This window comes from Topomyia yanbarensis, chromosome 3 (genome assembly GCF_030247195.1).
Source record: "Topomyia yanbarensis strain Yona2022 chromosome 3, ASM3024719v1, whole genome shotgun sequence".
Lineage (NCBI taxonomy): Eukaryota > Metazoa > Arthropoda > Insecta > Diptera > Culicidae > Topomyia > Topomyia yanbarensis.
The window spans coordinates 30132131-30156411 of NC_080672.1; the positions used below are offsets into that span (position 1 = coordinate 30132131).

Sequence of the window (24281 nt, forward strand, 5' to 3'; positions counted from 1 at the left end):
GAGGAGGGTCCGGGGAGTTCGGACCCCCTTCGAATTTTTTAATTGTTGATAAATTTTAAATTAGTTTCAATTTTATAGTAGCTTCAAACAAAAAATCATTCCAAACCAAATTTGTCTACCAAAAGTGGTATTCAATTAATAAGGTTATACCGCATTACGAATTGCACAATATCCATTTCAAATTCGAAATTGTCTAAAAAAAAATTCTCTTCTTTCCCATGAAAGAAATTGTCACAAATTTCTATTGCACTATTGCTCTTTCGCTTGTTTCTTCTACACTCAGGCAAAAAATACAGCGAATTTTATAGGAATATCGTATAATTTTTAGCCACAAGTAGCACGTATGTAAATCATAAGATTATCTTATGAAACGGCATTTATTTGGTCAAATCGGTTTTCTATGATTTCATGTTCCATAAGGCATTTTTGAATTATCATAAGACAATATAATACATTTCTCTTATGTTTATGAAAACCATAAGATGCTCGTATGGAACTCGAACGACTGGCATATGCAATAACTTGTAAAATGTTAAGGTAATCATACAAGTCGTATGTTTTCCATATTAATCTTATGAAAACATAGTTTTGTTACTTTTCTAGTCCTGATAAGATGAATCTTATGAATTTCACTATGCATTTTGCCTTAGTGTTTGATTAATAATGCAATTGCAGTCGTCCATTTTTCTAACTTTAATCTTGTGCTGCCAGTCTATCCGCCGACCTCGCACAAAGCAGAAGCAAGCCAGCGCTTTGTTCTACATTCAGTGCACAAACAGTACTGTACCGTTGCCCCCGGCTGCGCAGTGAAATGAATCTGTCAAAGGAAGCAAAACAGCCCGTGCTACGGGATAACACAACTTCGATCGACTTTAAGAAAACTCGTGGTGGAACCACAGTTCAAGAAGTGGAACAACTGGTTAAAGTTAAAATGGAGCTTAATCTCGCGGAAGTTACATATGTTTAGCTATATCACGTCAAAAACTTTGCTTTGATTAAGTTTAGCTTAGTACAGGTAGAAATCTTTGTTGCAAAGGACAACATGTAACACGAGTTTGAATTTAATATCACCAGAGTCAAGATCCCCTTGTATATGGAAAACGATATGGTGGACGTTCGTATCTATGATTTGGCACCGTGCACTAAGGAAGATTACATTAAACGAGTTATGTCGCAATACGGTGAAGTGAAATCTATTATAAATGACAATTGGAGATTTTTTTTCACCGGTATTCCCAACGGCATTCGTATTGTTAGGATGTCAGTGACTAAACCAATATCTTCACACGTGACTATCGAATGCAAATCACCGAAAGAGAGCGTAAACGCTGATCATATATGCCAATCCTGTAACCGAACAGCCCACTACGGAAAAAAGCAAGCGTCGAAGCAACTAGTCAAAACTCACCAACTATAATAAGCAGCCACCGACACTAGCAGATAAACCAAAAACAACGATCCAATTAACCAATAATGAAGGGACAATGACTACGACTTCAAACCAATAAAGAAGCAAATGCCGATGAAGATCGGTTTAAACAGTAGCTCGTAAGAGCAAGAAACAAACCTTTAACAGTGAACAGCAAGAAAGCAGTACCGATGACGACATGGACGTTAACGATAAAGCAAGAGAAGGTAGACAGAAGACCCCAAGCTGCGATGGATACGGCAACTAATGCTTCACCGCCAAGGAAAAGTATATCAACACGCAGCAGCAAACGACGTCAACAAGATCTGGCAGACAGATATTATTAGTATTTTTTATTTTTACTATTTGTGAAAATCCACGGCTCAGTTGTGCTATCGCATTGAGCCTTGTCAAATACATCTTTAGAAAAAGAATATTGTGCTGCCATATTGCGGAGAACGAAGAACGGATAACGGATAACGGAGAACGGAGAACGGAGAACGGAGAACGGAGAACGGAGAACGGAGAACGGAGAACGGAGAACGGAGAACGGAGAACGGAGAACGGAGAACGGAGAACGGAGAACGGAGAACGGAGAACGGAGAACGGAGAACGGAGAACGGAGAACGGAGAACGGAGAATGGAGAACGGAAAACGGAGAAATGAGAACGGAGAACAGAGAACAGAGAACAGAGAACAGAGAACAGAGAACAGAGAACAGAGAACAGAGAACGGAGAACGGAGAACGGAGAACGAAGAACGAAGAACGAAGAACGGAGAACGGAGAATGGAGAACGGAGAGCGGAGAACGGAGAACGGAGAACAGCGAACGAAGAACGAAGAACGGAGAATGGAGAACGGAGAATGGAGAACAGAGAACGGAGAACGGAGAACGGAGAACGAAGAACGAAGAACGGAGAACGAAGAACGGAGAACGAAGAACGAAGAACGAAGAACGGAGAACGGAGAATGGAGAACTGAGAACTGAGAACTGAGAACGGAGAACTGAGAACGGAGAACTGAGAACTGAGAACTGAGAACTGAGAACTGAGAACTGAGAACTGAGAACTGAGAACTGAGAACTGAGAACTGAGAATTGAGAACGGAGAACAGAGAGCGGAGAACGGAGAATGGTGAACGGAGAACGGAGAAAGACGAAAAACAAAAAACGCAAAAGCGAAAAACACAAAAACAAAAAATGCAAAGTCTAAAAACGCAAGCGCGGATAACGCAAAAACGAAAAACGCGGAGGCAAAAAACGCGAAGCAAAAACGAAAAAACCAAAATCAAAAACAAAAGCCCAAGAACGCAAAACCGTTAAACGCAAGGAAAAAACGCAAATACAAAAAAGCAGGAGCGGAAAACGCAAAAAACTGAAAACACAAAACGAGAAGCTCAGGAGCGAACAACGCAAAAACGCTAAATTGGAAATCGGAAAACGAAAAAACGAAAAACGCGAAAAAGAAGAACTCATTAACAGAAAAAGGAAAAACGAAAAACGCAAGAGCGAGGAGAGCAAAAATAAACAACGGAAAAACGCGAAAACAAAAAACACAAAAACGAAACAGTCAATAGCGTAAGAGCGAAAACGCAAAAACGAAAAACGAAAGAACAAAAACGCAAAAAACGAAAAACTTAAAAATGCAAAAACGCGAAACGCAAGAATGTAAAACGAAAAACGAAGAAACGAAGAAACGAAGAAACGAAGAAACGAAGAAACGAAGAAACGAAGAAACGAAGAAACGAAGAAACGAAGAAACGAAGAAACGAAGAAACGAAGAAACGAAGAAACGAAGAAACGAAGAAACGAAGAAACGAAGAAACGAAGAAACGAAGAAACGAAGAAACGAAGAAACGAAGAAACGAAGAAACGAAGAAACGAAGAAACGAAGAAACGAAGAAACGAAGAAACGAAGAAACGAAGAAACGAAGAAACGAAGAAACGAAGAAACGAAGAAACGAAGAAACGAAGAAACGAAGAAACGAAGAAACGAAGAAACGAAGAAACGAAGAAACGAAGAAACGAAGAAACGAAGAAACGAAGAAACGAAGAAACGAAGAAACGAAGAAACGAAGAAACGAAGAAACGAAGAAACGAAGAAACGAAGAAACGAAGAAACGAAGAAACGAAGAAACGAAGAAACGAAGAAACGAAGAAACGAAGAAACGAAGAAACGAAGAAACGAAGAAACGAAGAAACGAAGAAACGAAGAAACGAAGAAACGAAGAAACGAAGAAACGAAGAAACGAAGAAACGAAGAAACGAAGAAACGAAGAAACGAAGAAACGAAGAAACGAAGAAACGAAGAAACGAAGAAACGAAGAAACGAAGAAACGAAGAAACGAAGAAACGAAGAAACGAAGAAACGAAGAAACGAAGAAACGAAGAAACGAAGAAACGAAGAAACGAAGAAACGAAGAAACGAAGAAACGAAGAAACGAAGAAACGAAGAAACGAAGAAACGAAGAAACGAAGAAACGAAGAAACGAAGAAACGAAGAAACGAAGAAACGAAGAAACGAAGAAACGAAGAAACGAAGAAACGAAGAAACGAAGAAACGAAGAAACGAAGAAACGAAGAAACGAAGAAACGAAGAAACGAAGAAACGAAGAAACGAAGAAACGAAGAAACGAAGAATCGAAGAAACGAAGAAACGAAGAAACGAAGAAACGAAGAAACGAAGAAACGAAGAAACGAAGAAACGAAAAAACGAAAAGCAAAAATCGAAAAATTTATCTAAAAAATAAAAACGAAGAACTGGAACTAAAAACGAAAAACGCAAATAATCTAGCAGCTACTCCGAATTAACCAGTAAACACTTCTGGTATCTTTTTCAAATTTGGCGGCCATAAAACAGATTCCCGCAGCCAACCGGAATGTAATTTTCTTTTTTTAGCACAAATCAGCTTGCATGTTTCCGGTTTCCCCCAAACAACAAACAACATTGGTTGTGGCTGTAGCGTGTTTCCTGAAGCAAGAAAAGGCGCAAATCGGAATTCTTGTCTCGTTATGCACGTGTTGTGCTGCTGCCTCTCGGCGCGCGTTCAAATATTTTTGCCCGAGTGAATGTGAATTTTGTTTGTATCCGTGGCTCCGATGGACGGGTATAAAAATGAAAATTGTTCCTTTTCCCTAGCAGAGCGTGATTTTCAGGAAGAAGGATTTCGTTTTTCGCGTTCCTGGTATTTGGAAGCTTGTTCAGTTCTGCTGAAGGATAAAAGTAAGCGAACGAGAAATTCAATACATTGGCTCCGGCACAACAGCAGCCTGGTGCGGAAGCTCGAAAAGCTTTCTTCGACGACGATTCCTGGCAAGATGCGGAGAAAATTTGCATTGAAGAGATGTTTGAACAACTACCCCGCTTCTTCACTGGCGTTGGAAGTAAAAAAGTTAAAGCGAGCAGTGAATAACAGAAGTTGTATTCTTTTCTACTTTGCTCTATTTCGACGAAATAGTGCGCTCGTGAAAATTCTTTCCCTAGAATGCTTACTGCACGAAAAGAGCAGGAGTTTGTTTTTTGTATGTTTGCACCCGCTCAAACTTGAAGCTTCAAAGTTGCTCTGTGATGGAATTTGCAGCTTGCTCGTTCGGGAATAATGAGGGTACCGGTGGAATGTGAATGTGACTGTGTTGTTACTCGCGGGGTTTATTATTCACTTTGACTCGCGTGCCAACAACAACGGAACGGTTCACAAAGCGGATTCATTCGCTCGTACGTTCGAACTGTTGTCAGGAACATTCTATTCTCTGCTCCCCTTTTGGTGGTATCCTGTGCGACTCAGGACGATCATTAGTAACGAACTCGAGCGCGAAAATAATGAGCCGTATTGGTTCGGTGTTTGTTGTATGATTTGCATTTCAAAGAAGGCCGATTATAGCTTGTTAGATGGATTAGAACTTTTGTGCCGGTTGGAGATACGCTGATGATACGTTGTATTGATTTCAGTTATGTGGAAATGTAGAGGTTATGGAATCTGTTTTTGGTTTGGAATAATTACGGGACAATTCTTTTGAGTGGTATTCGTTTGTTTAGGTCACCTACAAGAATGTGTTACGGGCCTACCACTGATACAAACCTAGTGAATATGTAACAAAAAATTTGTTGACAAATGTTATTCAATTTCGTGTTTGGGTTAATTGACGTGAAGCTTAACGAAATTAATTACCATGAAAATCTTGTCCATTGTTGCATATTATATAACTCAACAAACCTGATATAAATTTATTCGCTAGACCAATAATTGCCCGCGCCGTCGAAAACCCGCAAACAATTTCAAACTTTCGCCTCGGACAGCAAAAATAAGCTAAACCAAAATGCTTAATTGACAATTCGATCGGCAGCTTCCTTCTTAGTTTGACAACATAACACGACTTTCGGTTCTTCGTACCTTATTTACCATCATCCGCAGCCATCGAAACACTCTCAACCCACACTATCCACGGTAAGCTTTGCACGACACGGTGAACCTTAGCTAATGACTAAATTATTTCTTGCCACATCATCTGCAACAGGGGATAAAGAGCTGTTAGGCAAAATATTCGCCCCTCTCTTTCTCTCTGTTTAACTCGAGTGATAGGAAAACCATTAACAGCTCGCTTTAATTATCGTCTCCCAACTCCCGACCGGGATTTCCCTGAGTAAGCGAAATTCTTAACGAGTGCCATTGAAATCCAAACGGAGATGCGCAAGATTCGAATTCTCCCTCCTACCAGACCAGTCACCCTTTGCCTCGCAGAATGAGAAGGAAAACTTTCTCAAATCCCCACACTTCACTGGTGCTCGCTAGGAGGATGCAAGTTATACAATTTTCCAACTTAAGTTTACACCGTCTGGGGAAAGTAGCATAGTTTTAGGTGGAATAAATTATAGCGAAAAATTATTCGCTTCTCCCAGAAGGTAAAGTGTTTTCCACTTTCTGTTTTTTTTTTCTTTTTCTCTCTCTCTCTCTCGACATGCTGTTTTCTGTCGGATATCACGATGTGTCCCATGAAATTGGTTGCAACGCCATCCAGGGTGTTGCAGATTCTCTATCTTTTGCTTCCCCGACCACCAACCGGCCACCCTAGTAGCAGGTAGCAGGGGTACACGTCTCAGTAGAGTGGAAAATTGAACGATAAACTTTCATTTTGGGACTGGCAAAAATGGAAACTGAAAGTGTGGCTGTGCCGCACATAGTAGACTTTATAATTTACATGAAAAATCAATTAGAAACGGGAGAATGCGTACCTATCCGCTGCTGTGAGGTGAGTTTTTGGGTACTTTGGCTGTCGGTGTTTTGAAAAGAAGCATATTTTTTGGCAAGTTATGGTAACATATGCTCGTAACATACTTAATAATTTTGTTAGTTTTTTTTCGGTGGAATATTACAGTTTATATGTTTTCTGTCACATTTTCCGAAAAAAGTTGAAAAGATAGCATATGTTACTTAATTGTGAAACTTGTACTCGGGCTAAACTCATTAAATAAAATTGAAGAATTATTTGTTTTGCTTAGGACAAAAAGTGTAAAAACAAAGGATTGCAATAATAAAGGATTAGGGTACAGCATTGATGAAATACAAATCGAATTGGATAGATATTGAGTAATTGATTTAACCCTTTCATGAACATCTTTTTTCTAGTGCATTTAGGGTTTCAAAACTATTTTTCCTTGCAAACAGTGGGGTCAAGAAACACGAAAATCCTATGCTATATTTCACCCTAAGGAGGAAAATTTGGTAAAAACCAAAATTTCTCACTAGGGTGAAAATTTGTTGGTAAAAACCAGTCTTTGTACAGGAGGGCACAAATCCTTTTTTCATACTATGTTGCGTTTCGGCTTCGCCTCTTCAGAAACCGACACTAACGTATTGTCGGAATAGATTAGCGCCGGCTTGACGCAAATCCCTTAAAACTAAAACACACTATGTGTTTCAATCAAACGACTGATCAAACGTGATGTCCCGTTCGAGCAGAAGTTCTGTTTATGCCGATGAGACACAAGTGAAGCCGAAACTTGTCTTGGCTTAGCAGGCCTATGCGAAAGCACTATGCTATATTTCACCCTAAGGAGGAAAATTTGGTAAAAACCAAAATTTCTCACTAGGGTGAAAATTTGTTGGTAAAAACCAGTCTTTGTACAGGAGGGCACAAATCCTTTTTTCATACTATGTTGCGTTTCGGCTTCGCCTCTTCAGAAACCGACACTAACGCCAAGCCAAGCCAAGCCAAGCCAAGACAAGTTTCGGCTTCACTTGTGTCTCATCGGCATAAACAGAACTTCTGCTCGAACGGGACATCACGTTTGATCAGTCGTTTGATTGAAACACATAGTGTGTTTTAGTTTTAAGGGATTTGCGTCAAGCCGGCGCTAATCTATTCCGACAATACGTTAGTGTCGGTTTCTGAAGAGGCGAAGCCGAAACGCAACATAGTATGAAAAAAGGATTTGTGCCCTCCTGTACAAAGACTGGTTTTTACCAACAAATTTTCACCCTAGTGAGAAATTTTGGTTTTTACCAAATTTTCCTCCTTAGGGTGAAATATAGCATAGTGCTTTCGCATAGGCCTGCTAAGCCAAGACAAGTTTCGGCTTCACTTGTGTCTCATCGGCATAAACAGAACTTCTGCTCGAACGGGACATCACGTTTGATCAGTCGTTTGATTGAAACACATAGTGTGTTTTAGTTTTAAGGGATTTGCGTCAAGCCGGCGCTAATCTATTCCGACAATACGTTAGTGTCGGTTTCTGAAGAGGCGAAGCCGAAACGCAACATAGTACGAAAATCCTATTTTTATAAAGATAGGTGCTTCCATGGCAGTGCTAGATGCTGGTCAATTTTTACCTTCTAATGCTCAATACAAATCTTCTAGAATAATTACAATAGTCCAATTACGTGGAAAACGTAGCCAACGACAGTCTAAATTGATAAGTTTTACCAGTTTTCAATAATATTGAACCATAACTAAGATATATGAAAAAATCATTTTCCGTCGTCAACGTAAACTGTCCCTGGCAGCACTGCTCCATCGGAATCTAGTCAGACTAATTGCAATAACTTCAGTTCTAGAGCTGATCCTTGTAACTGTTAATACTCAAATTAATTAATAATCACATTAATGAGCCTTACTTGTTTTTGTGAGCAAATCTCGCCTCAATCAAAAGTTATAGCTGTTTAAAAACGTTGTTGTCCACAAACAACATGGGCATGAATGGGTTAAGCATGAACAGTTACTTGATCATTAAACTCTAATAAATGTGTCTCAAAATCTCGAAGAATACACATTTCGACTAAAGTTTGCAAGCAAACTTTTTTTAAAATTTAAGAATAATCCACCGTGTCTATTGATGTTCAACCTTTTTGAAGATTGTTACTTATTTTTAACAAGAATTCAGTTACATGCACAGTAGGGCATTGCCAAAAAAATAATTTTTTTTTTATTCTTAAAGGCCTCATATTGTGACAAATGTCAAAGTAAGCTCAGATGATAAATTTCACATCATTTGGACAATTCTAGACCCCCGCCCACTTCGCTTGAAATTTTTGAAATTGGTGCTATGGGAAAATGTGGCGCAAAAATATATTAAATGCTACAACTTTTGAAGTAACAATCAGAAAATTACAATTTATACCTCTTTGTAAAGGAAATAACCTTAGTATTTGAATGGAGATACCCTACATCCAGTAGTAAACTCATGAATGGAATAACGATAATGTGATGATAAATTGCGAAAATCGCGATAAAGTTATGAATAATAAACCTTGTGTTTCCAAATACCTGGTTCGCCCTGAATATATACAAGGCGTTACATTCGAATATTTGGTTGGGTTATTGGGGTTGTTCCCTACACACGTTTAGTTTTTGTTATGATTCTTGTCAATAATTTCGGGATTTATATAAGCTACATTATCTAATAGAGTCGATAGTTAAATGATGTTGAAATGATTTTGAAATCTTAGTCGCGATTTTCGATTACTGGCAGTGTAGCGTGATTTATGGTCATAATTTGAAGAATTGAGTTACGATTTTAGTAATTCCTAATTGCGTTATAGCGATATTTTAGCCATTATTAGAGTGATTAATAGTCCTTATTTCAGAAGCTTAGTTATATTTTTTGTATTTTAATCACGAGTAATGTGATTTAACCCTTAAATGCATATTGTTGCCATTTGGCAACATACCGAATTCTGCGATATAAAACCTCACCAAGAGGTAAATATCGTATCCATACCAAGAAATTAGTAGCTTTTACGGGTTAAGTTCATGGTATCAGGATCTTAGTTACGATTACCGCAACTTCTGTTCACGTTATCGCAATATTTTAGACATTAGTCGAGTGATTTATATTTATGATACCAAGATCTTAGTCACCATTTTTGATATTTTGGTGACCAGTAGTGTGATTTATACTCGTGATTTCCGGATGTTAGTCACGATTTTCGTGATTTATGTGCACTTTTTTATTCTTTTTATTCTTGAGCTTACTTTCGTATTCCACACGTGAAGTGATGTTACTCATGTTCTTGATATCAGCAGTTTTGTCATGATATTCGTAATTTCGCTTTACTTTATCGCGATATGTTATTTTTGGTTACTATCGGATTTTTTTACTCGGAGTAACGTCACAATATGAACTGGATCATTAGAGCGAATCCTTCGCGGTTTCTTGTGCTGTGAACTATATGGTAGACAAGATTAGTGGCTCTATAATGTATTTTTGTGGCTCAATGCCCAGACATCACACTGAACATTATCAAAGCAAATAATCGATTAATCTCTAAAATAATCGACAGATCAATAATCGTTTATGAGGTGAACATAACTATTTGATATTCCATGACAAAGTGCATGCGACAGCAATGATTCCACGAATAATATTCCCAAAATTTGTAAAATAGTTCACCTGAAAATTTTATGACCATGTGAAGAGTTGCACAAAACTGAAAATGGTTAGGGATATCTGCTAAATATTACAAGATAGATCGTCAATCATGCACTAGGAATCATGAACCAGTTTACAACTTGATGAGTTTGTGAATTATTGTACTAAAATTATGAACCAGTTCACGAGTATATGAATATTGTTTGATTTTGTGAACTTTTCACGGGCACCAATGGTATGGGGGAAAAGGGAAAATAAAACAAGAAGCTTTTTTCGCTATCAGTTTTCTGCTGTGCATTTTAATTTTAAACCCTGTTTTAATCCAATGGTGCGATTGTGCCTTTCTCATTTATCCAAACTATGATTCAATTGCTAGTTATAATCAAAATGATTGTGGAAATGCCTATTACATTCTTATTATACTTAGCACGTATCCTACGAATGAGGACGCTGACACACTTTAAACAAAAAAGTTGCTGATTAAACTAAGCATGAGTTCAATGTTATTTTTATCATATTTTGAAATGCTTTGAGAATATATTTGGAAAGAGAGAGGGGAGGGTTAGCAGAGTGAAGGATGCGTCTGAAATCTTTCATTTTATTTCGGTATACGGGGTAGACGAAGGGAACGCGGGTGTGTTGGTGGATCAAGGAGGAGGGGAGGCTATGAAGGAGAGAAGTGTAAGGGCCAGGTAGGTGGCGATGCAATACTCAACTGCATATTTTGCCTTTCATTTGGGACTTGGTTTGAGAAAATCGGTTCAGTCATCACCGAAGAATCGATTTGACTTTAATTGTGGATTATGCCCGGAATTCGGGACTTCCGCAAACGTCGACAGTGGAGTCGAGAATGTTTGATTGGCAGTCATTGATCTAGACCTGCGATTAGAAGTAGTTTGGTGACCATTTCAATAGTTTTCGGTCTCTGGGGTATTAGGATCGTAAAGGTTTATATGAGAAATTTCAGTGTAAACTAACTAATTAACCTGTAACTCCGGAACCAAGCTTCAGAACCGAATGAAATTCATCAGCAGTCAATGGAATTACTGTATCTTTCATTTGAAATCAAGTTTGTAAAAATCAGTCAAGAATTCGCTGGTGATATTAGTTTAGGAACTTGATGAGTTCTCCAGAGGTATCATGAACCGTCATAGGTGGCCAATGTGGTCAAAGCTACTTTATTTGATCATCTAGATCCGTAAATGAAAGTAATGTAGCACTCATTTTTACGTCATTTGGACATCATGGTGATACCAGTTTATATGAGAATTTGCTGTGTGACCGCACTATTCAACCCGTAACTCCGGAACCGGTAGTCGGATCAACTAAATTTCAATAGCAGCTTATGGGAGTGTTATACCTTTCAGATGAAACCAAGTTTGTGCAAATCGGTTCAGACATCTCTGAGAAAATTGTGCGTGTTTAAATCACACACACGTGTACCGGCATTTCGCCGGAAGTTGTGAAGGCACTGGTGAGATTTTTTTTATGTTATTATGATTATATTGTTTTTAGGACCCAAGTAACAATTAAGGTTTCATGGGACTCGTGAAGTCCCTCTTAAAACTTAGATTGCACTTGTAGTGTGCTATAAAACTTGAAGTGTTACTTGGGGAGAGCTGCGTATGCATTGGTAATTTTATTAGTATTGATATAACTTCCAATATAGGTTTATATACATTCGATTCGCTTTTTGTTATCTCCATCATCTATGAAAACTGTTTCGGTTCCGAGCGTTTTCAATAAGTAGATGATCGGACTATTATCAAAATAAAAACGCTTGTATGGACGTAGCCAGGTGTGTGGAAATAAGCGGGTCTACGTCATTGCAGATCGTGGCGAAAACTATTATGACAATAGATATGCTCAATTCTGCAACTCCACGTGGAGGTGTTCATGCTATGCTATGCTATGCTATTTCACGGGCACGAATGGCGAGTCCAATCTATTATAGTAGGAATCATGAACCAGTTCACGAATACAAGAACATTTTTTTTTTGATTTTGTGAGCCACTTCACTAACATGAATGGTAAGCCGTGAACCACGAACCAGTTCACGAACACATGACTAGTATTTGATGATTTTGTGAACTCTTTCAGGGATAATAGTTTAGTGAAACTATGGTGAAATACAGTGATATAACGAAGTGTCTATGCGTCAAAATATCCGAAAATATGAGTGCGCCGTACAATCCTGTACCTTATGACGCAATGCCTCTGCAGCATAATATACCAATATCAGTGTGCGTCATAAGATCCTGGATATTATGACACAGTACCTCTTTCGGACGTTGCGACACAAGAATGATTTCGGATCTTTTGACGCAGTATTGTTTTCGGATGTTATGCCGTACCCCTGTGCGTCATCGTGTCCCGGATGTTGTGACGTACCATCTTTCAGATGTTATGACCTCGGACGACAGGGCACTATTAGAAAATTTGCATCGGATTTTCGCAGGAAAAACTTACTTTATTTGAAATCGACAGTAGATTCGTTTTGAACCAAAGAGATCTCTTTTGTCCCGAGGAAATAGCCTTGACATCTACAGTGTTCTTCATTTATCCGACTTATAACATAACATATTCTTCTATCTCTCCTTGCCCGTTCCTTATTTTGCAGAGTTTATGCGAAATACACACCCAAATGTTTCCTGTTCTGCTCGATAACATTTAGAATGAATTAATAAATGTAAACAAAACTAATCAAACAATTGAAAATAATTAAATACATGAAATGAATGCAAAAAAAGCATTAAAACAAACAAAATAAACTAAAATAAAATAATAAAATACATAAGTTACATAAATTGAACGAAAAATTAATAAATTAAATAAAGAAAAAACTCATTAAATCCAACAAAATATACAGAATGAATAATACCAATAAAATGAATGTAGAAGTCAAATAAATTGAATAAATAGGGAGGTTAAAATTAATACGACGCCAAAAACAATAAAATGATTATAATAATCAAAATGAATCAAATACCTAGCAAAACTTAAAATATGGCAATAATATATTGTATAAAATGAACAAAATGAATAAAATGATAGCAATGGATTTATTTTATTTTAATCAATAATACTATTAAAATAAAGTGAAATTTTTAAAATAAAATGAAATAAATAAGATGAGTAAATAAAAAATAGAAAATTAAATATGAATTTAAAGTTTTCATGAATTAAATCATAAATGTTCTTTCCTTGAAAACTATGTTTTTGACAATTTCGGCGAAATTAAGTGTCATCGCAAATAAAGGGGGGGCGGGGTTAAGGGTTTCAGTGTGAAAAAATGCATCGTATTATTGACAAACAAGCGAATTGATCGAATATTCTGTAACAGTAGCATTCTGTATTTTTTCTATGCAAAAATATCAACAAGCGACTCGGTGGCGAAGCTTTTTCTAGAATGTCAATGGAAAAACATGATTTGCTGTGTCAACTGCCATTCAAAAACTACTTAACCAATTTATTCAAACTTTGCACATACATTCTATGTATAAAATACGTAATCCCTACGTTGAGAAAAAAATTCAATTAAGGATTTTTTTTTGCTCATTTTTAATAAATATTGCTATTTTTCACGAAAAAGTCCCCTTTAATTGAACACAATTAATACAAAATGTTATTGAAATGATGCACTATAATGTAAAAAAGTTTTAATCAATTCGCTTCGCCCAAATTTCTAAAAAACTCGTAAAAACTGTTTTCACACTGAAACCCTTATCCCCTCCCCCGTTGATGCATCAACCATACAAAGTAAAGCTTTCGGTACAGTTAACGCACATTTTAGGCCGCTCAAAATTATTTCATAATCTCTTTACAAAATCTGGAAATAATCATTGAAATGTAAATAAGAAGCGACGGTCCCGATGGCCGGGTGTCCACAGTTCAAGTTGCTCTGTTAATTTTCTCGGGAATTGATCGCGAGAGACTTTCGTACATGTTACTAAGATAATATTGTCTACCAAGACACACCTTTTCTCTTTCCTACCAACACAATTCCTTTTCCGCGATGCTCGTGGAAGTGGTCTCGGTTTCTATAAACAGCGAGTATCGTACTAACGTTCCTTTCCTTCCCCGGTAGAACAACATTGGGCGTGACCAGCGACGTTGTTGACCATTTTATGAAAATGTTGGTTCAGTAAAACAAGCACATTGAGAATGATTTGCTAAAATTCAGGTAAATCCAGGAATTTGCGTTTTGACTTCGTCTCATCAGTTTTATGGTAGACTGACTTTGTTGCCATATAGAAATTCAAATGGGTATACTACTTGTGTTCAAAGGCAATCAACTGGTCACGAGTAAAAACCCGCAATTACAGCAGTTTAGATATAGGATATGTAAGATAGGAAATATAATAAAATTCTACCCGCTTTTTCCACTAACACACACTCTGAATATTGTTTCTTGATTGATCGTAAAACGAAAAGTATGAAAAAATGGAATAGCATATTTTTTTAAATATAGCGTAATTTTCTCCCTTATCAGATAATTTTTGGGTTTTTGAAACTTCGAACCACCATAGCGGCTGCTTAAACAAGGATATGGTACAAATATTTTTCCAAACATTCAAGGCCATGTGGTTTTGATTTAGTTAAAAATTTAGTTAAAGAAATTCCCACTAAATGCGTTCTAAACCACTCCGCAATAGTTGCTTAAGGGGATCCTCTTATTTTATTGTGCACTATTCTGCATAATTTTTTATTAAGGTGTCATCTATAAAATAAAAAATTTCGAGTGTAAGATATCAAAAATGGCGTCCAAAATGGCGGCTTTCTCCAAACAAGATTTTTTCGAATCTGCGGGCATTCTCGTTTTTGAACCATTCAACCAATCAACTTCGGGTTTTGCCCGCCTAAAAGAAAACAACATTCTCGGGTGCTGTAACCTGCAAAATCGCAATATTTAGATCATTACCGATTTCTTACAGTCGGCTAAAGTGTAAAAATCATGCGAAAATAAAAAAATTTCTATTTTCAAGTAGCCGCCATCTTCTTTCTATATTGAATTTTTTCATGTTTGTTAGGTTGGGGCGCCTCTACGGAATATAATCTTCAAGATCGTTTGCTGCTTGTAGACGACGAATTGCGACCTGTTTCGTGCCCGCATATGAGGTCGGTTGCTGGAGCCGCCATTTTGGACGCCATTTTTGACACCCTACACTCGAAAATTTTTATTTTATTGATGAAACCTTAATAAACATTTTGCAGATTTGCGCACATGTCTAAGTCATTTTACTTCTTCATAAAAAATTATCAAACTTTAGGTACTTTTTGCACAATTATTTAAGAGGATCCTTAAATGAGCAGTCACTTCGAAACGGATTGCACACAGCACTACCGAAAGATTAAAACTTAACCACTATTCGGTTCTAAAGTGCTAATATTATTTTTCAGTGTTGCCACCATGTGTTCAAGACGTACAATCACAGCCACGTCCTAATTGGATCGTTAAGTAAGACCATGACCTGACGCAAACGTCCGATTCGCCATTGTCGAAAGCAACCTCTTCATCTCGTTAAGCGTTTATCGCTGCGTCGTTGCCATGCCGAGCTTCATTATACTCCTCTTTCTCTCTGGACTTGGCCATAGGGAACCGACCGACGATAAGCTAGTTTTAGCATATTTAACGTGTCGCACCGAGCTATGTTGCTCTGTTTTATGTGTTCGCTTCTGGGATGTTCCGACCTGTGTGTCCTGGTGGACGACCATCGTTGTAAGCAGTGTCACACCGTCATCCTGTCAGTCATTCGGTGACATGCACAACTTCAAATGGCTACAGCCTTTGCGGCACACACTAGCTAGCGAAATGGCCACAAAAGTTTCATTGCAACAACACATCACACAGGCGCTTAGACGTTGGTCCTGGTCTCGCTCTGAAAACTCGCCGTATAAGTTCCGGGAAGCCATTTCGTTTTTCCTGCCTCGTTATGATGCACTGCTCACAGGGGAAATAAAATAAGATAATATCCTGACAGCAAATTAGGTTGATATTGTTTGCCGTTTTTCCAAGTGGCTCCGTTTAAGCTCGGCGGCTGTCGGTAGACGCAGGCGGGAAAGGAACGCAGGCGGAGCAGGTCCCCTAAGTATCTCTTATCCGAGCGAGGTGGGAAAAGTTCTCACCTAAAAGCAGTAACATTCGGTGCATCGCCCAGGAAAGCATTAGCCACTCCGGTATGGGGATGCATTTCGTGCTCCGGCAGATAGGCAGCAACCATCAGGGCCATCGGGGTCAGAACTCTTGACAGTACATACTTGGGAGCGGCAAGAGCAAATGCGATAAGGAAGGAGAAGTTTTACAACTTTTATTCAGATAAATTCTTCAACCGTTACCGGTTAGTCCCAAGCGTCACACGGAGCGGAGTGGTAGGTTGTGCCATTACTGGACCTGGGTCGCACACAGGAAGCTGAGGTGTGTGTTTTGTGAGTAGTGGATAAGCGTGCCGTCGAGCTGTTGTGAGAGATTACCTTGACTGGGAAAGCGAAGGGATGGGTAAAGGGTGGCGGTAGATTTATCTTTGTGCAGTTCACACTACTGTATGCGTTTGTTGGGTTGAGTACATATATGCAAATTTCTTCGTAGAGGACCTCTCATACGATGAGGTAAGTTTAAACAAGGGTAGTTTTCTTTAGTATCTCATTGGAAAAAAACCGAAATACTGTCTCTGATAAGGAGATTTATTTAGCAAATTTGTGTTCATCCAACTCAGTTTTACAGTTGGGGAAGATATCTTTGTAATAGATGCAATAATAAGACATAATAAATATAGAGACCGGAAAGAAGGATATGTATAAAGTATGATTTTTTATCGTTTTGGATTCTCCTCGTCAGTAACTAACACTAACTTAATGCTAGTTAGATTGAAATTTAATTCCGCATCCAAAGACCAATCTATGATCAAGATCGGTTGAAAATTGGCAGAGTTATTAATTTCCAAATTAGAAACTTGCTCGCATGAACTTTTAAGGGGACGGTCTCATATAAAATTTTGAAAAAATATTTTTTTGCTTGATTACGTATACATTCAAAGGTATGTGTGCGAACTTGAACTTGAAATTGGAAAAAATAACGGAATATATAATTACAGAATCTGATAGCGCAATACAATACTTCACTAACCCCTTCATGCGAGCAAGTTTCTAAGACGAATTTCGCGCCAACTTGAACAAAAGTTGGCAGCACCATCTCAGATTTTAATGAAACTTTCTGTACATGAGAACTTTGTTACAAAAAGCCACTTTGCTTACTTTGTTTTTCCTAAAAAGACTGTTTTTTGAAAAGGGTAAAACTGTTTAACCAATGTTTTTAAGTGGAGTTGTAGGAGTGATTTTTTAAAAAAAATAGTAGAATTTTAGAATAAAAATATCAAAAAAAAAATTGTGAAAATCATTGCAACAACATTTTTTGTTGTTGGAGTTGAAGAGTTTTAATATTCATATTGCTAGGACATAATTAAAATTTAAAAAATCATACCCTAGTGCGGGAACATTACTCCGGGAAATCCGGATTGATTTATTCGTCCGGTTCAAATTTACAGAATCAAAAAGTGAAGTCTTTGAGTTCCTGAATCCAAAACATCTGAAAGTGTCCAAATCGGTTAAAGAGAGCCATAGTTATGAGCATTTCAATTTGTCAGTACCCGGGTATCCTTGTTTGCCTGTTAAAGGTGTTTTTTGTTGGACACATAACGGTTAATGCTAAACTTATTGCCAACAGTCAAATCGTTACAAACTTTGATAAAAATAATAACAATACAGTGGAAAAACAGCCATGAAGGAATCAGCCAAAATTAACGAGTCCGTTGAAGGTTCTGTAAAATTGTAGACGTAGAGTTGTCGATTATTAAAGTCGAAAGCTGATGCGACTCGGTTGAAGATCCTTGGTAGGCCAGTAGTGGCCCCGTGCACGCCACAATGAGTGCGTCGAAATGGCAATCGGAGCATGAGGTTGTTACGTGTTGTTCGAGGTGCGACATTTATGTTAATTTGTTTCAAGATAGCTGGGCAATCCAGATGACCTCGTAAAGTATCAGCAACGAACAAAGCCCGTTGCTGTATTCCTTCTAACAAGCAGGGTTTCCAAACTAATCAGCTGGCACCGGCTTTCGTAACTTGACAGACGTACGGGATCTCTCCAACCTACGAAACACAAGACGTAAAAAGCATCGTTGCACGGACTCAAGTTTCTCAACAACGTCGTTGAAGTAAAGCAGAAACATCAGCAATCCCAAGTGTTTTCCCTGGGGTACTCCTGACGTAGAAGTAAATGTGGGTGTCTGACAATCTCCAATGTCAACCACTATTTCTTAACCTGAAAGGTAGCTTCGAAACAACTGCAACAGACTACCGTTAATTCCAAATCTCTCTATTTTAGCGATTGTTATGGCATGCTTCATTTTGTCAAAAGCGACAGATAGGTCTGAGTAGATAACATCGGTTTGAACGCGACGTCCCATACTCTCTGTTATGTAGGATGTTAGGCAAAGCAGGTTAATCGTTGTCGAACGCCCAGACGTGAAGCCATGTTTATCGTTACTTAGGTACTGCTTACAATGAGCCTGAAGAGGTTCCATGATCACCAGCTCGAACAACTTCGAGACAGCACTTAATGAAGTAATTCCACGGTAATTATTGACGTCTCACTTATTACCCTTTTTATGGACTGGGAACATGTTCGCGGACTTCCAGCAGGGTGGAAAGATGCCACTGGTAATGCGAAGAAGTGGAGTCGCTAAAACCTTTTCAAAAGTACTGTTGGGAAGCCAAAGGGTCCCGGATTGAAAGACGATTTGAACCGAGAATAAGCTCAGGTAATCATCGTTTCATTGACATCGATAGCGCTTAGAGTTTGGCTCACAACCGGAACTTGACTAACAGCGACTTCAATTTGATCTACTGTTAAGGTCTTATCTGTGAACACATTCGCGAATTTCTCCGAAAAAAACTGCAAATACCTTGGGATGTGGTAGCTGTGCGCCGTTGAAAGTCTTAGATGACAGCAGTCCGGATTCCTAACGCTGCACATTCACATATTTCCAGAAACGTCTTCAGCGCGACTTGAGATTACGCTGAATGTTTTGCTGATATCAAAAGAAACAATCGTGACTAGCTCGTTTATAAGCATGGTTGAGATTGACGTAATAGTTATTAAGTGGAATTGTACGATACTTGGTAAACCTCGGCAGAGTAGTTCGCCTAATGGACTTCAGCCGTCGCATCGTGCTCGTTTGCCAACCAGGGCCGGTTTGCTGATGATGAACTTTCTTCGGGACGTGCCTGTCAATAACATAACCCAAAACGTTGGAAAATGTTTGAGCTGCCGTATCTTCGGGGTCCAGAATATTTAGCCAATCGAGAGTGGAGAAGAGGTCTGCGCAGTATCGATCAGCTTTGTGGAAGTCGTATAAGACGAGGACCGGAGCAACACCTGATCGCTGACAAAACAAATATCATGTATGTCCATGATAGTGCTTGGTGTAATGGTTTGATATTTAGAATTGCTTGAAGGGCAGCAGTCGGAGTTGTGGTGAAAGCACTAGTCAACGCCATGAGCACCATGCTTTGAATATGGTTTAGGTTTCATTGGACCGTGACCACCTCTCCCCTCTGCCACTACACAAGGCATCCGTATGACAGTATTGTCATGTAAATCCAATAGATGTATTTGGGTTTGAGACCCCAGGTCCTTCCAAAAGATCGTCTTCACTACCCAAAGGCCATTCACGCTTTCTTGACTCTAAACTCATTGCGAGCAGACCAATTTAGTTTGGAACTACAAGGGTCGTACACCGGTTGTTCTTCGCTTTTTCGTGAATAGAACCATTGAAGTTTTATTTGGATCAACTGATAATTTAACTTGTCGGCACCACTGTTCGACATCACTCAACTCGAGGACAATTACGTCCTGAGGACAGCTGCAAATACTCAATTTCCCTGTGGACAACCGCAAATACTCAATTTCTCTGAGAACAGCCGTAAATACTCAATTTTTTTTATCTCTACCTGTCCTAGCTACAAGAAATGAATGCGGTTACTAAGCATTGCGTTTATTCAACCCGAGACACTTGCAGATATTCCGTGACCACGAGTCGCTTCCACAATAAATCCTTTCAGTCTATTCAAAAGCACCCTCAATATCTAGGAATACACCCAAGCTACAATGCTTGAGCAAGAAGACCTTTTCAATGTTGTAAACAACATCATGAAGCATAGTGATCGTGCATTTCTCACACTGATATGCATGTTGCATCTTGAGCAGTGGATATTCAACTTAACTAACGTTCCTGATGTATTGATCGATTATCCGTTCCAAAGCTTTTAGAAGAAAAGAACTTAAGCCTATAGATCTAAAACTCTTGGATTCTACATAGCTTGAGCGCTTTGGGAATAAATCTAACAGTTATTTCTCACCATACTTTCGGGATTTACCCGGTAGCAATACTGGTAAGCATAATCATTTAAAAATTATGTTTAAGAACATCAAATTCCTTTAGCAGCAGTACGGGAAAAATTCCATCTTTTCCAGGTGATTTGTGTGGATCGAGATTGTCAACTGACCACTTGACCGATTCAGTGGTAACCAATGTGCGTGCGAACGCCCACGAGCCCGAATCACTAGTATGAGATCTGTGAACATTGTTCAGCTCCGGATCTATATAACCAGGAAAGTATGCATCGAAGAGACAATTCTTGAGCGTTTTTTCAAAACGTCATACCTGCAATGAGTTACTCTCTGTTTATACTTTCTCTTTTGATTTTTACGGCGTCACTATAGCACTTTTCACTTATTTTACAGTACAGATCGAAAGACGGTGGTTTTAGCTAGCATATTATGCAAAGAGCTGAGGGATAAATGTTAAAGTGACCGAATTATTAACAGAAGAGAAAGTAAACAAAGAGAGTAACTCATTGCAGATATGACGTTTTGAAAAAACGCTCAAGAATTGAGAACATCTTTTTCGTCCGTCGCATACACACCATCTCTGGTTGTTAGGAGCTCATCTGAAAATCTTTCGATTTCTAGAGATTAGATTTAGAGAACGCCGGTTCCAAGCCGGTTCTCATATCCTTCTTCATTCTTTCAAACCACTATACTGTATTTTTGCATAAAATATTCTAATTGATGTGATTTCCTGGATTTTAATGCCGTTTTTATATCAATATATTTTCCGTTTGAAGGACGTAAAGACGATTAGCATAGCATTCAAAATCAACTACTTCTATATTGAATTGTACACATTTTGTTCAGCACTTTCCCAAGTAGTCTTCCGACTTTTCATAACTCCTTTTCGAAATCAGTTCAGCGGCGTCGGTGAACTCGAAGCAGTTAACTGTTCAACAAATCTGTTTGCGGAGAGATTTTGAAATTATTAAATTATTACCGTCACATCATTTTCCCAATAATAGCAATCACGAAGTCGGCCATGTCATGAACCATCAATCACATCACATCACGTCACTCGACGTGAACTCCAATGACTTCCCTGGAGTAGGGTCGAACATTTCTCATGTTTGGCAACATGATTGACCGTTTCGAGATTTTCATCAAGCTAACAAAGCTCGGTACACTGAAAATCAAAGTTACCTATTTTTTGGGTTAAATTTGCTCACTGGAAAGTTTATACATGGGCAACCCAAAATTAGGTAGAAATTTGAACATGGCGATTACCCATAATTTGAGTTGGTCGCTGTGAACTTCGTGTTGGGTAGGAATTGAATAATGACGTCTACTCAAATTCAAGTTCATCGCTTTGTACTTATATTTTGGGTAGTCCATTTCAAACAAAGTAGTAGGTAATGTTTTTGACAGCCATTGTTATTGTTGTGAATCAAATTGCATGAAGTGGCTCTGGAAAAGAATGGTAATTATAATGCATAATGCAATAATTTCAACTAAAATTAATGATTAATTTATTTCAGCCTAGAAACTTACACTCAGGCATACATACAGCGAATTTCACATGAATATCGTATAATTTTTAGCCACAAGCAGCACGTATGTAAATCATAAGATTATCTTATGAAACGGCATTTATTTGGTCAAATCGGTTTGCTATGATTTCATGTTCCATAAGGCATCTTTGAATTATCATAAGACAATATCATACATTTCTCTTATGTTTATGAGAATCATAAGATGCTCGTATGAAACTCGAACGACTGACATATGCAATAAATTGTAAAATGTAAAGGTAATCATACAAGTCGTATGTTTTCCATATTAATCTTATGAAATCATAGTTTTGTTACTTTTCTAGTCATCATAAGATGAATCTTATGAATTTCGCTATGCATTTTGCCTTAGCGTAGGATAAAGCAATTAGCGCTGGATCTAAAACATGAGTCGGTGAGTACTGAAACGTTGTTTATTTTTTGCTTGTGGGTTCATGTTGAGTTGCTCATAGTACTTAAATAGCGGCCACCGCATCATTCCGAAACCCGATCGGACCTCGAAAGACACATTGAACTCATGATGGGACGTTGATGATTCATATTTTTTGGAAATGTCTGAAATGCATATCGCTAGAGTTAAAATAGAATATAACTATTAGAGGGCAATGGCAGCGGCTAGCGGTGATTAAATATTTTCTCGTTCTTACATATGATGGGCCCATTAGATTGACATTTGTTGCCCCTGACACACGCAGGTTAAAGTAATTAGTAACAATAGCAGCTACAAAGCGATACAGTTTGGCAATTATATGCCAAATGTTCCAGGCTGCAACAATTCTAATTCGAGTCTATTGATCAAAAGCAGGCAAAAACCTCAAGCGGTGTGAATTTAGTAAACGGGGTAATTCTAAAAGATGCGACGAAATGTTGAATGATAAAAGGTCGAATATAGCAAATGATTGAAAATAACAAAGGTTCCAATGTTACTAAAAGGTTTAATGAAACAAAAGTTTAAAATTTAAAAAACAGAATAATGTATTATCACCGTTATGACGTGTCACCTCGCCTAGTTTGGTGAGGTGAGATCGAAAAAGCGATCACCGCAGTCACTTAGGTGACTATAGTCACCCAAGGTGACAGAAGTCACCTGGCAGAGCGATTCCAATAATCATTTTGAGTGACGACGGTCACCGTAAGATGGGAAAAAGTGACTAAATGCACGAAAAAGAATTATCTATGTTTAATTCCACAAATTATTTCTTCACTTTTAATCAAGATAAAATTTTCATTTTAAATCAAGGAATTTATTAAACTAAAATGGATTTTTGGGTTGGATCAACCAAAATATCTATTACATTAATCTTACAGGTTTTGTTATCTGTGTTTTTCGAAGATCAACCAAATTATTGTTTATTTCAAATAAATCAGTGATTGAAGCATAAACATGCGTCTGATTGATTCCAAAAGTCTTCCTGTATTAGTTCGACAATCCTTGCTGGATTGAAACAAAGAGATAAAAGTTTGTTCTAACTAATAAGAACGTTGTTTACACGTGCGACAAACAATCGAATTCTGAAGCGATCGAAAGTAATTTGTTTTTGATGCGTTACATCGAAAACAAAATCCCAAAGAAAATATACTCTCCAGCGATTTGTTGGATTCAATAGCAACAAAGGTCAAGTTGGCATTACTGCCGGATTCGTTGAGTCGTTCGAAGTTGATATCAAGCGAGCATTTGACCGAGGAACTAACTGAGCAAAAGCATCCCGCGGAAGTAATGGTCTTACGCGAGTAGGCCGTCGCTATGCCGAAGGTTCTAAACATAACAAAATTCTTCAGTGGTAAGTTACTTATCATTTAGTCTTGCGCAATGAGTTGAGAACAATTTATTCATTTGAAGGTACAACGAATGCTACGAAAAATCTGCTGTTGGATTTTTCGACGCATCAAAGAATAGAACAGAGACGATCGCATCCATAGAGTCTTGTTTGCTTTCAACTTCATTTTATAGAATAACTCTGCAGAAGACACAGTTCTAGTAGTACGAGATATTCGTCAGGCTACAGCGACAGTGGCGATGTTTTCTCACGCTTAAATAGTCCTTATAGATGCTA

The 24281-nt window shown here is 38.2% G+C and overlaps 1 protein-coding gene across 1 annotated transcript in view; it reads left to right on the top strand.

Moving 5' to 3' along the window:
* Nucleotides 1-967, top strand: part of LOC131686861 (histone H1.3-like) — a 103742-nt gene extending 102775 nt beyond the window's left edge. The window contains exon 3 of the mRNA XM_058970856.1: nucleotides 780-967. Coding sequence (XP_058826839.1) covers nucleotides 780-967 — 188 coding nt within the window. The remainder of the gene's footprint in view (nucleotides 1-779) is intronic.
* The last annotated feature ends 23314 nt before the right edge of the window (nucleotides 968-24281 follow it).